The 18,640-nt window shown below is 36.9% G+C and overlaps 1 protein-coding gene across 3 annotated transcripts in view; it reads right to left on the bottom strand.

The window, feature by feature from the left end:
• LOC139691994 (E3 ubiquitin-protein ligase TRIM37-like) overlaps positions 1–18,615 on the bottom strand; it is a 47,726-nt gene extending 29,111 nt beyond the window's left edge. For all 3 annotated transcript variants that reach the window (XM_071589993.1, XM_071589995.1, XM_071589994.1), the window contains exons 1-6: positions 18,478–18,615; positions 18,312–18,383; positions 7,253–7,536; positions 4,019–4,235; positions 2,992–3,308; positions 1,088–1,297 (exon numbers count right to left, since the gene is read on the bottom strand). In XM_071589993.1, the coding sequence (XP_071446094.1) occupies positions 1,088–1,297; positions 2,992–3,308; positions 4,019–4,235; positions 7,253–7,536; positions 18,312–18,362 (1,079 nt within the window). In that variant the 5' untranslated portion in view covers positions 18,363–18,383; positions 18,478–18,615. The remainder of the gene's footprint in view (positions 1–1,087; positions 1,298–2,991; positions 3,309–4,018; positions 4,236–7,252; positions 7,537–18,311; positions 18,384–18,477) is intronic.
• Between the last annotated feature and the right edge of the window lie 25 nt (positions 18,616–18,640).

Here is an 18,640-nt window from a genome sequence, read left to right as displayed (position 1 = left end):
TTATTTTTGCAAAATTCTTCAATAAATTATTGTGTCCATAGGTCTGCAAATGTTTGGAGTTTTTCAATTTTCATTACATAATGCACATCGTCATTTTTTTGATCATCTGAACATTTTCGCATAGATAATGTGCGCGTTATCAATGGGAAAATACGGTACTACCCACTACATGGTCTTCAGAAAATTTTAGAGGAGGAATAACTATGTGCTTTATTTTGCCAGGTAGAGCAAACAGGCATATAGAACTGAAGAAAAAGTGGGCTTGTAATGAATTACAAGTGGAAAGACTAAAACTGATGTACATGGTCCATTATGAAAGTTATACGCATAATTTTATTTATTTCTCTGGGAAAAATAGATTTATTGATCTTACTTGAACAAATGCTTAAAATTCTTCAAAATTATTTCTCCCTACATCACTACACTTGCGGAGACATGTCTACCATACCTGAAAGGCACCCTGAAACTCCTCGACGGGAATGTCTCTCAGGAATATTGTAACATACTTTTGGATGATGGTGTAGGGTATCAGCAATTTGCTGGATGCTCAATTGACGGCTGGTATGCAGAACTTTGTGCACACGATTCACGTTTTTGCCAGTTCTGGCCATTGTTGGGCATTTAAAATGGAATTCATTGGCAACCTCCACCCAGCCCTCCTTGAATGCCTTGTGCCACCTCTTGGACTTTACCTTGAAATGCAGTTGTCCTGGAAGGCCTCTTGAAGCACCGAAAAACACACTTCATGCGGAGGCACCCTTTTCCACTCAGACTGTTTGGAACAAAGCAGTGACTAGCTGCATTGGAAGGGCAGACCCTTCACCAAATTTCCCAACTGGTTTTACCATACTGCCATGGATAGTCGCATCACAATAGGATCATATGCATTACTTTCATAAAGGGCCACGTATGCCAGAGCAGGAAAAATTTAATACTTTATTTCAAGATCTTTTTGAGTTACTCTCAAATTTCATATAGAGTCTTACATCACCATGGCTTAAAATCATCCCCCATGTCACATTTTGAACAATCCACTGCAGGTAAACTGAATTGCTCTAGCAAAATTCAAAAAAGATACAGTACTTACTTGGAAGTTTCTGGCAGTCCAGCAGTTAGCTCCAAAAACACAGACAAGTACAGACCACGAACTACACCATTCCCATTTGGATAAACTTTTAGCCTCCAGCAGAGACCATGGACATGCAGAGGAGGTGAATACACGGCATCCCCTTTCGCTTGGAGCCTTCGAAAATTTTGCATCACAAATGTCCCAGAGTCAAATGGAGGAACCATTTCACTAGAAAACAACAAGACAATCAGCTGACTGATAAAAACTGCAACGCAGATCCAAAGCATCAAAAACTTAAGAAGCAATAACTAGGAATATGGCACCCTTACGAAGTTGAAATTTAACTTATGCACTTAAATTACTAATTAAACGCTTTTAAGCTCATCACCCTTTTAATATTAAGATGAACTTCCATTACTTGAAATCTACAGGGTTCGTCCGGAAAATAAGTGTACTGATTTTTTCCCGCCGCTCCAGGCACGCCCAGCACTGCTCTGACGGGCTGCGATTGGAGGGGGGTATGTTGGCAAGCGACGCTGAAAAAGGCAGTCGGCTCTGAGCTGTGGTGTAGTGAGGAGCTCTGTTAACGCGAACCTCCACGCTTGACCCACGTCACGGAACGCGATGCCAAAGTTTTTGGAGCAGCGTTATTCCATCAAATTTGCGGTAAAGCTTGGGAAATCGTCTACCGAAACTGTCGGTATGATTAACCAGGCTTACGGGGAGTCAGCCATGTCCAGAAACATGATCTTTCAGTGGCACAAGATGTTCGTGGAGGGCAGAGAAGAGGTCGACGACGAACCACGGCCTGGACGCCCATCAACGACACTCACCGACGAAAATGTGCGAAAAGTTCGCGATGTACTGAACTCAGATCATCGTCTTAGTGTTCGGATGATAGCAGAGCAGTGTAATGTGCCAAAAACAATAGTGCACGAGATTAAAAACATCTGGCGGCTGCATCACGACATTGCGCCGTCTCACACCGCGCTTGTCGTGTCGGACTTCTTGGCCAAGCACGGCGTGGCAACGCTGCTGCACCCGCCCTACAACCCGGACTTGGCACCACCGGACTTCTTTCTGTTCCCAAAGATAAAGAGGAGTTTGAAAGGAACGCGATACGGGACTTTGGACGCCGTCAAAGAGGCCGTGACGACGTGTCTTCGAGAGGTTCCCGATGATGCCTTTGCGGGAGCGTTCCAGGAATGGGAACGCCGCTGGAACAAGTGTATCGACTCACAAGGGTCCTATTTTGAGGAATATTAGCTTAAGATATGTAAAAGTGCAATAAATTTTTTTCCCTGAGCTCAATACACTTATTTTCCGGACGAACCCTGTATAAGTAATATTTTTGAAAAATTGAAATTTGAATCCCAGTTTATATATTTTTTTAATTTTATACTCTAATTGTTCTGTTCCATCACCCATGCTAGATAGGTAAAAGCATAGGAGACAGATGAAAAGTAGTCCAAGCAATGTCTATTCTTCATCAAGTTATCAAGCAAAGGCAAATAACCCTTGAGGGGTGATAATTCAAGTGATAGGGTCACCTTAAAACCACTACTGAGGAAGGAAATGGGAAACCATCTCATTTATACCATAAAAAAGGGGACAAACATGAGAATAATGAGTCCTGGGAACTACATGACTTAGTGCTGTGCCCAGTAGCGAGGGAGGCAAGGCCCCTGCGAACATTATCACACAAAATTCTTGTACACACAAGTGGAGGGCAGCTGAAAAGAAGATGCTGAAGTGGACTGCCACCATTACAGTAGAGACTAAGAATGTTAGGAGGAACTCTCTCGTACATACAAATACATCTTGTTCCTTTGAAGCCCTCAAAAAGTTAGTGGATGGCTTAGTAGCCTAATTAGTTACAATAAATAAAAAGAATTTTCAGAGGAGGATAAATGTTAAAATACCTTTTAAAATCTCCAAGGACTGGGGCAGCTAGTAAATGTGATAAAGGTCTTTGCTGAATAGATTTGATGGAATCCAAAATTTCTTTTGACTGACAAATGAGCTCAGCATGAGGGAATGTAGACATTTTATGTTCCACATCATTGATGACTGCTTCAAGTTTCTCTGACTCTTGCCCCAACAATCCCTTCCTGCTTGTCAGAGTCAGTATATTCGCTCGCAATTGAGCATCCAGATGTGAAATCATTGACTCAACTGCAAGGTATAGTTCATTTGCTTTCTCATCCCTGGCTTGCCGCACGACTTCCACGCTATGCTCCTGGAAAAAGGCAAATGAAGCACTTAACAAAAATGAAATATTCTTAACTAAATCACAACCAGCCATAGCATTCATAATGGCTAAAACAGTTACTGGCATGACTTGGTAGAAAATCTTCATATTGAAATTGAAAATAAAAAACTTTGCTTTTCCACATGGAAAATTTTTTACTTACGACCTAAGTTTCGTTATGGTATAACACCATCAGGTAACATCTGACGATGTTATATCATGACGAAACCTAGATCATAAATAAAATATTTTCTTTGTGGTAAAGCCAAGTTGTTTATTTTCAATTTCAACTCCAAATGAAATTATCGAATGATACAACCTTAATTCAAATTGCATATTGTGGCTTAATTATAAAATTTAAGTAGCACTAAAAATGAAAAAACATTTTTGCATGCATTAATATCATTTACAACATATGTATTGAAGTATTCCTTCAAAAAGGGCCTATTTGGCAAGATAATAATTTGGTTCAATTCAGTTGAACCATAGTTTAACTATATCACAGCTGAAAACCCAAAAACCACTATTAAATTTAGTGGTTAAACAGCTCTGATAATTTTATTTAAAAGCACATTTATTTAGGCAAGATAGGCAAATAGAAAGTTTCACATGGCATTTCTGTAATACTGTTTCCAAGACATGCTCTTTTATCATGAGCCCCTAAAAAATTTCATTTAGAAGTGGATGTATTTACGTACAACTTTCAACATAACGTTTGCCAATTTCAACTGCCGCTGCTGCAGTTCTGATATCTCAGATTTGATTTTCTGCGCATGTTGCTCATAAACCTCTGCAATTGGCTTGAATGAGTGGCCAGCATGGGCAGTGCCTCCCCACAAGGCACAGCGGTGGCAAATACATTTGCAGCATGACTCACAAAACACAGTCAGATGCTCACCAGGATGTTCAGGACACCTTCACAAAGGATAGCCAGAGAATAAATACATTAAAGGTTGCAATTATAGGCAATATCAAGACAATTTATTTTTACTATGTAACAGGTTTACAGTTATGGATGCAATAAATTGTAAAATTTCACTCACTCAACTAACAATCGATCGAAAAAAACTTCCTCCTTTCAAATTTTCAGCATGGATTTAGATCTGAAAGGTCAACCACAACTGCCATATGTCAGGCAATCGACAGGATACTTAACTCATTAAATGCTAAACGCAAAACTCTTGGAATGTTTTTTGACTGGTCAAAGGATTTTGATAATGTAAACCACAATAGACTACTAATTAAACTCAATAGAATAGGAATTAAAGGAATTCCTCAAAACTGGATGAAGTCCTATACTCATAATTGCACTCAGAAAGTAGTGTCATCAGTTGAAGGGTCGAAATATTCATCTGAAGCATACCAAGTTAACAAAGGTGTTCCACAAGGCTCAACCCTTGGGCCACTCCTCTTTCTGATATACATCAATGACCTACCTAACTGCTTACAGAATAATGATGGAGTAATACCAGTGTTGTATGATGACGACACTAATGAAATAATATTAACACAAAAATATCCCAGCCTTATGGAAAAATCTAAGTCTGTCACACTTGTAATAAACAAGTGGGGAACAGACAACCTTCTAGACTTAAATGTAAATAAAAGTAAAATAGTATATTTTACGCACAATTAGAATGTGTCAGATGATCTGCTGGTCAAAATCAATGACCAATCATTTGCGCATATGACAGAATGCAAATTTCTAGATATTTCTCTATATGCAAATATTTCTTGGGATACGCATGTAAAAGCCCTTCAACACAAGCTCAGTTCAACTCGCTACTTATTAAGACACCTGTATGAAACTACAAGTAAAACTGTACCACTCAATAGTATAACTATGGGGATATTTATTCAAATATAACCTACAGTATAATATTATGGGGATCAGCTGCTATTTCCCAAACCATCTTTAAAACGCAAAAGAAAGCTATTAGAATCATCTCCAGGAAACCTCACAATGCTCCATCAAGGACTACTTTCCATGAATTAAATTTGCTACCACTCCCGTGTATCTACATTATGTTTTTAATTCTATATATAAAAAATAACATTGGCAACTATTCTCTTAACTCACTATCATCATAATTACACCATAGGAAGGAATGAAATCCATTATGGGAATAAAAGAACTAATGCATTGAAATTAGGACCCAATGAAATGGGCATCAGGTTATATAACAAACAACTCAAAAGTATCAATGATACAAAGGGAACTGCTGCATTCAGGCATAAATTAAAAATATATCTACAGCGCAATATGCTCTACTCGGTTGATGAATATCTCAACTATATTACCGACCAGTAAGATCATAATTTTAGTTTCTAGCAATGGTCATGGTCGGATTCATGCTGGTGATCAATGATTTTTCTGAATTTGATATTTCATGTGCATGTTACAGCCAATGTTCATGGGTTTGTGCCAAACATTATGTCACTGAGAGCATCATTTCTTTTATGTATCTTAATTGAGCCTGTGAATTTGCTCCTTTTTGACGTACCTTATATCATGTACATACACCACTCACTTGGTATTTTTGTATTGTGATCTCTGGGAGAATAAAAAGTAATAATAGTAATAACACTTGATTAGATGAAAATACTATTTAAAAATTCAATTTTATCATCAAGAAGAAGCATATTTTCAGTGGATAGGCAGATCTTCCATATTATATACAGATGTGATATAAAATGATTAAATATGCACCATTGCTACACACCATTAGAATAAATTTCTGAAAATAAATGACACATTGTACCATTTTATCTATTTAACTACACAGCTGATACCAACCAATGGTTGGCACATGAAAACCTAAACAAGTACAAATTATGATGATGAAACTCTAAAATAGAAAAAAAAACAATCTCATTATTTATTACCTATTGGAATAATTTATTCTCAGTAATTAAATACCACTAACTTTGCCTAGAGTTAACACTGTCAATTCAAAAAAAATTTGACACGACCCTTCATCCTTCAGAGGATGCCTGGTCCTCATTCAAGTACCAACGGAACAGATGATGTAAGCCATAAACTAACTCCTCCCAATATTACATATGGTGATAATCTTACATTTGACATGAAGACTCAATATATAAAAAACTTCCTCAAAATTTAAGCGCTAAACTCAAATAAGCTATTTAAAACAAAGGTGATTTTTTGCAAGGAGAGCATTATCATTCAGTTATCTATTTACCACACAAATTGAACATGTTAATCTATCATACAAATATTCAACATTCATCATGAAATATTGTTCGTCTTATACAAGGTGTGGCAACAAAACTTCTTTTTTGAAAGCACTTTGCTTTTGAAAAAAAGGAAACTGGCTCCATTACCCAGTGTGAATTTCACATGCCATTTGGCTTACTACTAGGTGAGCTCTACTCTCATCTATCTAACCAACCTTGCGGTTGATGACTGTTATTTTCAGTTTTTTTGTGATAAGGAATAGAATGATGCTACTGGGGCATTTGAGAAGCAAAAAAGGTTGATACACAGGTTTGGACATGCTAAGAGACAGTGCCTTAGAGGCAGAGTATGCCTGAAGCAATTTATCTATGTGACAATTATGATGTTAGGGCAGCAGAGAAGATATTGGTAGTGAAAATAGATTTCGTGAAATTATCTGAAATTGGGCTTTTTAAATTATTCTAACCCAAAAGGCAATTATGTGACAGGCTGTGGACTCTTAAATTTTTTATATTCAAGGAAACTTGGTGACATTAGAAACTGGTCCACCACAGGGTTGATTCAGAAGGTAGGAATGAAGTTTGCATTTGTTCATGGTTCAAAAATGTTATGGAGTACATCAAGTCATTTAAAATTTATTATTAGTCAATTAAAGTTTTGGATTAAATTAAAAATAGCATTCTTACAGAGGATACAACATGAGATAAACCTTGGTAATTAATAGGCCTATTACCTCTCAGATGTGGACTCTGCATCATTGTCAGCTGCACCTGTGCTACTACCCTCTGATCCAGCTGCTCTCAGACTTTCCAAGTTTTGTGTCACTTCCTCTACCCACCGACAATTGACTAATTCGAAAAGAAGTAGAGTGGCCCGGCAATGGGGACACTGAGATCTTTGCTCAGTCAACCAACGGCGAATGCATGCATAGCAGCAAAGTTTGGAGCAATGGGGGCACAGATGAGCATCTTGCAGTTTTTCCATACATATGAAGCATCGGAAGACCTCGGTTAATGTCTAAATAAATGAAAAGAAATCAATGAAACAAAGTAACACACAAAAAGTTTTTCCACAATTTTCTGGGAGATGGTATTTATGATGAAAACCTCTGAGATATTAAGAAATGTTTTTTTGCAAATAAATGTATGCATGCTCCAACTGCACACTGAAGAAACCATTCAAATCAGATATGATTGGAATTTAACCCTTTAGCTGCTGTGAACATACTTTTCACCCTCTCTGTGGTGCGCTATCATATATTGCCAGTCGCGGTGGGGTAACTTCCTCACCTACCAACCCAGAGATCGCGGATTTGATTCCTGCCTAGGTGGATTTCCCTCCATCTAGGGCTTAGTTGTATGTAATTGTCTTCAATGTAATGTAGGGTTAGGTGGAAGAAGGGACTATTAGTCACAACCTCGTCCAATTAAGTCGATAAATAAATAAATAAAATGAACATATTGAAATTTTATAAAAATTATGTTTGTCAAATAAATCAATAAAAATTTTCATTAAATTAACTGCATCTAGATTCTTTTAATTTTTTCCATGTTTTTTATTGTTTAGGTTATTTTATTATTTTGGGAGCAATATGGGTTACAGAGACATATACCTTCCATTTTCATCACATCAGATAGGTAGGATTTCAGAAGGTGAAATACCTACATGTACACAACTTGAGACAAAAGTTTTGTTAAAAACCCAATAAGGGAAGATCATCGACAATTGAAGGTAAAAATAAAGATGAATGCATAATAATGGCCTAAGCATTAGATAGGGAAGAAAGGAGATCTGCAGCAACATATCTTTGCATTGAGATACTACGTATTGAAATTAAATGAGATGCTATGGGAGGCGAGCTACTTCCGAGGCCAAATGTACAAGTACGAATAGGCTGGTTATTGGATATGGGTTGACTAACTTTCAGGACCGTTACAAGAATGGAATCCAACCTGTGCTCAAAGACTAACTCACTATGGTTAAAAATGTCTTAAGGGGTATTTTTTCCATAGGGAATTTTTATGAGAAAAGTAACCTACACAAGGCATTGGGCAAAGAGCCTTTTATATTCTTGATTTGATTAACCGGCTCAAGAGATTTTTGAATTTGGATCATCAGTGGAGTAACATTACCCCATTTATAAACTCTAAAAGCAATGCGGGATAACTTAAAAAGCAGCAAAAAATAAATCCAGGCCCATTTAAAAAACATAAGGTGCTTTATATAAGGTTTTACACATTTCTTGTATCAATTTGACAACATTTTGTTCAAAAATTCAACAAAAAGTGTCACATGTTTGATAAAATCATACTAAAATGTGTAGATGAAAGAGATAGGTGGTTAACCCACCAAATATGGGATTAAAAAAGTGTTTAATTTCAAACGAGTAAATAATCACAATCCATGAGGTAATGGTCAAATTACCATTTTGGTCCTCTGCTTAGCCCAGCAGAGGCTCAAAAAAATGATTTGAAAAACAAAATGGTAAATAAAGTAAACATTTTTAATATATTCTACTGTTCCAGGCTTCACTTAGTGGAAGTATTTAATATCCATACTAAAAAGACTGCACTTTTCCAAAGATTTTTATAGTAGTAGTAGTTTTTAGGGGAGGCGACCGACAGCTAAGGTCATTTGCGCCATAGGGGATGGACAGGAAAGGGTGAAGGGTGGAGAGAAACCCGGCGTCGGCATTAGCCTGCTCTTTACGAAAGGTGCCAAGGGGTCCGCAGCTTAACGTCCCATCCGACGGACGGCGTACTCACTCAAAGTGCCCTCCACAAAGCACCTCAAGTAGGGATCAAGATACCTCTGAAAAATATTCAACACCGCTGGGATTTGAACCCTCGCCCTCAGGGTGGGAAGCCAGTACGTTAGCCCCCGCACCATCTCGATCCCCGAAGATTTTTATTATAAGGTACAATGTGTTCCACTGACTTGTGGCATCATCAGGTACGAGGGTCATCCGGAAAGTAGTACCCGTTCGTGCCGCATGAAGTGCTGACGACGCGAGTAGCCGCTGGACGAGGTCAGATAGCTTAAGTGGCTTGTCTGCCTTCTCTGAGCCAAGTTGCGTGACGCTAGCATTGCCTGTGTTGTTTCTGTGATTGTTTACAATGTTTAAAAAAATTGAGAACGCCGCCAGTTGTGAAGTGAGGGCAGTGATTAAATTCCTCAATGCAAGAAACGTTCGCCCATGTGATATTCATCGCCAATTAAAGGAGGTGTATGGAGACAATGTAATGGACGAGTCGTCTGTTCGGCGGTGGTGTCGCAACTTCAACATGGGGAGGGGGAACACACACGACGATGAGCGTTCGGGGAGACCGTCTGTCATTACAGACCAACTGGTGAGCTCAGTTGACGAATTCGTGAGGAACGATCGGCGCGTCACAATTGATGACATCTGTGAGCATTTTCCCAATGTTTCTCGAACAATTGTTCATGAAATTGTTAAACACCATCTGCATTATGCAAAAATTTGTGCAAGATGGGTCCCTCGCGTATCTCAATGAGCTGGCGGCGAAGGACTATGCAGCAGGAATACAGAAACTTGTCACACGTTATGACAAATGCCTTAATTTGCTTGGAGATTATGTTGAGAAGTAGTTTAAAGTATCCTCTTTCAAATAAAATTTTTTATGTTTGTTAATATTTACTTTTGTGTCTTTATTTCACGAACGGGTACTACTTTCCGGATGACCCTCGTACAAATTTACTTAACTAACAGGGGGTAGAATATGTATGCTCAGGACAGAGTCGGGGCGGGGAGGGGATGGAGGGCCTGAGAGGGGTGGGGACGATCGGGAGCATTAAACGTGCATGGGTTCAATGCACCCAATTGCCCCCACCCTTCTCATGCCCTCCTTCTCCTCCCCCCCCACTCTGTCTTGACCATACATATTCTCCCCCCTGTTAGTTAAGTAAATTTGTGAAATGTGTTGTACCTTATAATAAAAATCTGTGGAAAAGTGCAAAGTCCTTTTAGTACTGATAAACGCTTTGAATTCCTATTAAACTTCCAACTTGATTTACTATGTCTCCCTTGCCTCTTCATTATGAACAATTAAATTTATGAAAATGTGAAAAATTCTTTAAAGGTACATTACACTGTTTAGCATCTCATTTGACAGATAGGAACTCAGATGGGCATTCTCCTAACTAGGAGTCTAAGCAGTTGTCATCAGGACATATATTGCTTGCTACCTTATCAATGATAAACCACTTTCTTTTCCCATTTCTCATAGCTTATGCTGTTGTTTTCACAAAGGATAACCTAAAGGCCCAGGCATCTTTGTAATAACAGCTTGCACCCCTGGAAATTCTGAAGCCGCCTTCTATAGAAAGAGCCCTCATGATTCAAATAGGTATATGTAAACTGAAGGTATACAGGCTCCGTATAATAAGTATCGGGACTAGTTCCAAAAATCAAATTTTTTTTAGTTATCATTACAATTACTTAATAATCTTCAAAATACATTCTTCCTGCATCAATAAACTTAGTGTGGCCCATCTGCTACTCATCAAAAGCCCGCTGGAAGTCGGTGCCCCGAATACTGTTGAGAGCATTCGTCGTCGCCGCTTGAACTGCCTCAATGGAGTCGAACCAATATCCTTTGATCTCTTTTTCAGCTATCATTTGAGGTAATGACGCTGTCGAGAAAATCTTCATCTTCCTGAACACAGTCCAAAATTTCTTGTGAAATTTCCACCCGCCACAGTTTCTGTTCCTCGCTCAAGACTTATGGCACCAGCTTCGCGCACACTTTCCTCATCACAAGATCCTCTGTTACAATTGTGTGGACGGTTCTGACTGAAAGACCGGTTTCCTCACTGAAAACGGCGATGGTTAAACGCCTGTCAGACTCCAAAACTTTTTTCACTTTGGCCACTTAAGTACCGGTTTGAGGGGTCATTGGGCATCCGACGCTGTGCTCCTCTTAGACAAGATCCCATCCATCCTTAAACATTTTGTGCTGCTCAAAAACTCTTGTGTGGCATAAGGCATCATCCCCATAAGCCTGTTTAATGAGTTCAAGGGTCTCTGACGTGGATTTCCTGAGTTTAACGAAAAACATCACAGCATAGCATAGCTTGACAGTGTGCTCCATGCTGGCACGACACCACAAACAATCACACATCACAAAAATTCACCTCCAGTCTTAACACATGCCTGGAGGCAACCGAGCTTAAGTGCACCTGAGTGGTGAGGGACCCCTCTACCGAGCCGAACGGTTGTACCCCCATCCACCGCTCCGTTGAGGCTATAGTGAACCGGTCATGATACTTATTGTACGCACCCTGTATACCTCTAAAAATTTCAAATCAATAGTTCAACATTGAACTACAATAATTTCATGAACAAGGTAGTTTCAACGTGCTTTACATCCTTGCTTTTTCATTCTGTACTTAACCATTCAGTAATTATGAAATAAAATTAGAGCTGTCAAATTTTATTACAGCGATATGGACCATGATACTTCACCGCCATGATCAATTAAAATCCATTATCAATGAAAATGGCAAAAAACATAGAATGGCATGCTTACAATAATTTGGTTTAAAAATTATCTTAGCAGGCTTGTGAAAAGTTTCATAGTGATTAGTGCTATGACAATGAAAGAAAGCACTATTGCCTGTCAGTAATGATCTTCAAATGGAAAGTATTTTTAGACCAACTGGACCAGAAATTATTTCCTTGATTTAGGCTATTTGTGGTAACCTAAATTTCAATGTTCCTCTATCAAGGAAACCAATTCTCTTACTGCTGTCATGTACAAATTGAGTGCCCCATTGATTAATTCTAATCTACATTAATATCATTAAAAGCTTGGCTACCAAATCTTCTGCAATAAAAGTCACCACCTTTAGCTTTTCTGATGATGCTCTCCTAGAATTCCTTTTAACATTTACAAGCTCTAAAAGAAAACTCAATTATAGAACTATCTCCACATTAAGCTAACCAATTACTCTTCAAGGAGTAGAAAATTTCTCCATACCAATGTTTCATGGCATTCTTTGCTTACTTTTTTGGATTACAACAGTAATTTCTTCTTGATTTGATGCTATATTCTTTCAAACTGCTTTCCTAAGAAAATGGTTTCTCAATTAAAAAGCAACAAGCAGGCTAAAAGGTTTGCTCCAGAATTATTAGATATATGATCAGAAGTACTTTTGAACCTTACAAATACAAAGTAATTAGTAAGGATATTGATCAATGTTCAGCAACAATTCAGACCAATACACTTACAACTCGAATCCTGCATACCACTAACATTAATTAATTAAAAAAAGAGACCTTAAAATAATTGCTATAAGGGCTTCATTTAATTATATGATAATTGCACTTGCTTCATTACAGCAATTTATAAAGATTATTTGAATGTGAAAATATTATTAGTTCAACATTTGTTACTGCTTGTTTGTAACTCCTTTGAAGACCAAAAACATTTTCTTGTGGAGCACCAATTGATGACAGGTGATACAAATGATAAATATACTTTGACAAAATCTCAAGGAGAGATACTATATGAAAATTCAAAATCCCTCTAAAATATAAATTAATCTTAAAAAAATGCTGAAAACCAGTCTAAGACAGATTAGGAAGTTATTACTAGGGGAAGTTGGGTCTTCTAGTTCCCGCTCTTTTACATTTCATATTTATATATTTTTTCGATGAAAATTTTTAAGTTAAGAGTATACACTGTACATGATAACAAATATGGAATGTTTCTCTTTGTCAATAGTAGGTTTTCAATGAATTTAAGCAGTTATCCCTCAAAATTTAATGCATATAACTTAGACATGTCACCAAAAAAGAAGAAAACATAAAGAGAAGAAGAATTATTACATAAACCTTTACCCTTTTAATATTACTAAGTTAGAAATAATACCCACCTAGTCTTCAATGGCCAACCTCAGTTGTTAAGTGACATGAGATAAAAATAATAATTTTATTTGTCAGGGGATTGGTGTACAACAGTAATATCGGACAGACAAAAAAATAGGAGTGGGAGATGAAGTGGGAAGAGCTACAATCTTCATGGCATAGGGCATTGTGATTTAATCAGCATCCATCAATAATAAGAGGAGAATGTGCCGGTATCACTGTTTTCAACGCTTCTCTGTAACTGTCATGTGAAATGTGTTGCGATTCAGAGTCATGCATTATGTGAGACACACACTGATAGGGTTTTTGTTTGTCAAAAAGATTAATGGAGTTTCAAACACTACAAAGACTTTCCAAAAATGAAAATTTATTTGAAAGGTTGATGCTTTGAACTAATTCAAAGGTGGAATTACAACTGTTATGGAACACCCTACATTATTCTAGAAGTGTTTTCAAAATTGGGAAAAATCACTGGGATTACTGCACATGCAATGGAGGTGACTACTACTTAGGTATGTAAATGTTCTGCTTTTTACAAGAAACTTTTTGGAAATTTTGGTATCACCTCATACTGGCTGCAAGTGCTTTCACTTTCCTTCATAGTACACCAATTTCCCCTTCCCTTTGTAAACTTTTCACTTCCTCACACTGTATCTCCCACCACTCTTATTTCATTGAGTTAGTTTCCTTCCTCAGTTTATTATTTTTATCTCCTCTAATTATGCTTCTATACATTTCTTACTCTTGTCTATTTTACTAATCATCTCATCTATTAGAAAAGGTTTCTTCATCTTTTTCCTATTCACTCTTCCTCTAACGTCAATTGTAGCTTTAAATATCCCTGCTTTGACATGTTTCATTCTTTCTTTGACTGCACCTATTTCCCTGCTTTCCCTTTCTTTCAAGTACTCTTCCTTTCACGTAGGTTAACGCTTATAAATTCTATTTCCTCATCATCCTTCCATGATTTACTTGTATCCTTTAGAATCAGATGCTAAATTTCATAAAAATATGATCTGAACCTAGATCTATTCCCGGAAAATTGCAAATCATTCACAGTTCTCAAATCTAGGCCATACCATTACAGATATCTCCATGATACCCAGAAATTTTCCTTGATACCTATGCCTATTGTGGAGTTTAAATGAAGTATTTGTCATGGTTAAACCATATTTCCTGCTAAACTCAACTGCTTTCTCCCTCCAGACATTCCTTGTTCCCAAACCCAGTCTCTCTACCTCAATTTCATCTCTTCCTTCACATTCCAATACCCCATTTACATCTCTTTCTTTCAAGGCACACCAGCAATCAATGCCTGTAATTTACTGCACACCCTAATTTATTCTTCCAATGATTACTTGTAGATGTAGACCTGAATGATTACCACATTTGTTGGTAAACTGTTTACTTCTAATAAGAATATTCAATCATTTTCCTGCTATGTTTACAATGCTTCTTCCTACCTTTGTTTCAATATAATTGCCATTCTTTACTGGCCATCTTCCCTTCCTTCCATCACACCTTGCACAGAACTAAAAGATTTGGATTTCCTTTCTCCATCTACCGCTTTAAATCTTCTACTTTCCCTTTTCTCAATGTCAACCTAACATTTCAAGTTGCTATTCCAAATGTTATTTCTTCTTTGTGTCTGGTGCCATTGATTTCAAGTATGCTTAGCAGGTATTTCATCTGATGAAGACTGAAGTTCTCTCTCTCCCTTTGCCAGTGTATGACAGATGGTCCAGTAGGTCGAGTCTCATAGTTGCCAGGATTCATTCTAATAATTGTGTCCATAAAATTTTCTTGAGATCAATAATTGAAGTGGTTTTACCTAAACTTCCTCAATAGTGTTTTTAACTTGACTACATCACTGAAATGGCTACCCTACTGGGGTCAGATGCCTATGCAGCTCTCCCTGAGGAACAGATGAACCAAAGATTACGTTTTATCTGGCACCTACCCTTAGATTTATATAACACGGATGACCCTACCAGGAACAGGTCCATTGATCCTGCTAGCAAAGGTTTATGGGTAATCAGAATGGACAAGCCCCTCGTCATAATCAAGGTTATAGACCACAGGGAGGGACTATGGATATAAATTGTAACAAATTATTTACCCTGATTCCTTTACCACAAAAAAATCCTGTTGAAAACAAAATCAGGCTGTGTTGTTGAAAATGTATTAGCTTAGTAGGCCATGATATTGTTATTTCCATCTTAACAATTGCTAAATATTTTATCATAGCATTTAATGCTCCCAATAAACAACTCGAAAAATGTTTTCAGTGACAAGCCAATATTTTTCTAAAAAGAGTGGTCTATGAAAAGGTCTCAGATATTCATGAAGATTTGAAAGCTGCTGAAGTAATTCAATGTCGATTAAATTAATTGATTATTAACAGCAATGGACTTTAGTTGAGATATATATCTGCAAAATAATTGCATTGTCTGCAAGATATGCATATCTTTTGGGCAGGGTATCAGTTAATTGTAGAAAGGATACTTACATCTTCCACAACATAAAATAATTAGCACCAGGTTCCATGAAATCAAATAGCAAATGTTAAATTTACGCAACTGGATTAAGTTTGCAGCCTAATCATTTAGCATCATATGAAGTTTCCTCTGAATTCTTGTCAAACTAAAAAACCAGAGTTCAAATCATTTTAAGATTTTCTCAAACTGGAGTATTAAGGAATTTTAAGTCACATGCCTACACAGTGGGTTCTGTTTTCACCTGGCACACACCTATACAATGGCCTGGCCTGAAATCTTATATTCTCTCACAAGGAGGAATGTAATGTTACAAATTTATTTGGGAAGCCTTTAAGCATGCACATTGTAATTCATTGCCTTTACGTAAGTTTATTTTAGCAAAATGTTATGAATATTTTTGCCGTTCCCTGAAACTTTGGGACATATCTTGAGATTTGTCCCAAAGTTTCAAGGAACTTATGGAACAAGGAACAAGTATCTTTGATCATTGAGATTCATTAAATGGCGACTAACTTAGAGAAACAAAATGCAGAACAGCACTAAAGAATTTTTAAGGGGAGGAAACTGTTTGAAAAAAGCAACATGATCACAATCAAGGGTACAGATGACCACTTTCTCAACTCGTGTTCATTATATTTGGATAAATGGTATGATGCAGAAAAGTCATTAGAATAAGAGTGTTCTTTTTTTGAGAAAGCCAAATGGATGGAAAGACCTAAATATAGTATGTAAAAAACTTTAACTATATTTAAATGTGGAAAAGATTTATAACAACTTGTGTAGTCTGAGGAATATGTATGATCTCCTATCTGAGAGTGATAAAGTTGATCTACATTGAGTAGCCTTGCATAAAAGAGAATAATTTTAGTGAACAACTCATGAACCTAGTCTCTCTCTTTATCCATTGCCCAGTTTGGGTGGTGTGACTGTTGAAGGATCAGTGAAAAGTTAGGCTGAGGAGTGGCGGGCAAGGGTGAGGTGGTAGGTAAACAAAGTGTCATTAACAAAATAAAAAGGCATTACAGATCTACATACATATAGAATGAAAAACATTAAGAAGGCAGTAAATGGGAAGGTAAAGTGTATTGGATCATTTGCAGTCAAATGAAGAGAGGAATGTAGGATATTAGAAAGGAGCAGAAAAAATAACATTGTCAAATAACATTAGACAATGAATAGTTGAGGCTGGTAGAAAACACTCAAAATTGCAATAAGATAAAGCAAAATGGATGAGGCTCTCCAAAATCTAGACATAATTGGCACATTTCCTATGATGACGATTCTAATGGGAAAGGAGTCAAGGGCATATAGTAATTTTCCATCTCTTATCAATAAATGAAAATGTTTCCACTACGTTGCTTTTAATTCATAGAAAAATTAAAGGGAGAGCAATTATAGAGCAACTTTACTAAATGTTATGAATAATATTATGCATTTCATGCAATGAAATGTCAATTACAACTGACAAGTCCACGATATTTATGGAATATTTCACAGCTATAAGATGCATCAAGGTGAGTTTATGAATATGCTATTGAACATTCCAAATTTAAAAATGACAAAATTAATGGGTGTCTATGAAATCATACACTAATACAAGCAAAATTTGAATGAATTGGGCGTACTTCCACCATGGGTATATTATGAAATAACTCATTCTAAAAAATAAAAATTCTTTTATGTTCTGTCGAAGATGACTGATAATATTTGGAAGTAAATATACTTCACGACAAAATTATAATGCAATAATTTACGAAAAAATCGATCATTATGACTATAACGGTAACTGACAATACATTCAAGTGGTTTTATGAACACGTCGATAAACTATAGCTGAAAGAAATGAATTAATAGAGGCAGGAAAGTGGACAGCATTCGTACTTCAGAAAAATAAATAATTAAAAAATGATTCCGTGAAAATGAAATCTTTCCCATTACTAAGGTATGCTATATACAGCATAAAATTAAATATATCGCCATCACTACATATGCTGAGGGATTTCGATAAAATATTCATGCGTGAAACATGTCGCTAACAATCCAACACCTTAAATAATAAGACTGTCGAAACACCGCCAAAGTGTATATTGTGGATATTCTGACAAAGAAACAATTTTCGTTCGATAAAACCCAATTTAATAGACGTAATGACTTTTAACACTAGTGTCACTAATTTTGCGGAGGAAATAACTGTATAATAGTGATTCGTAGAATCGAGGATCAACGTCAAAATACGTTACATAATTAACCCATGCTGAAGTTACTTAATTTTAGGTTAAATACAAGACGAGTATATTCGCCCTCATAAAAATGATCATTACAAACCAATGCATCTGACTTTAACTGAATACAAAACTATTTAATATTATGCCTACGAGTTGCCACTTATCCCAACAATCATTTACCTCGACGCTGCTGTTGCCGGGTTTTCTATTCGAGTTGTTCCTTCCAGCCATTCCAGAAACAATACCTATAAACTATTTAGAAAAAGAAGTTAAATGTTGATCAAGACTATTTAAGGCAGCATTCACCCCAAAATGTACTAATTTTCATTAGCAGTCTCATCATTACCCAGCAATGTAAAATGTCAAATGGAATAACTTGCAACACGAGTACGACACGAACATACTAATGTCAAGGAACTAATCGTCTACGTTTACACATTGCATTCCTCGGCCATTATTAGCCCTTATTAAATATTCTCAGATGGCAACGGTGAAGCGGCAGTCACATC

The sequence above is a fragment of the Hetaerina americana genome, unplaced genomic scaffold (assembly GCF_022747635.1).
Source record: "Hetaerina americana unplaced genomic scaffold, ioHetAmer1.1.p SCAF_4, whole genome shotgun sequence".
In the NCBI taxonomy this organism is placed as follows: domain Eukaryota; kingdom Metazoa; phylum Arthropoda; class Insecta; order Odonata; family Calopterygidae; genus Hetaerina; species Hetaerina americana.
Note: the sequence above shows the minus strand (reverse complement) of the source record. Positions and strands in the feature narration are given on the sequence as shown.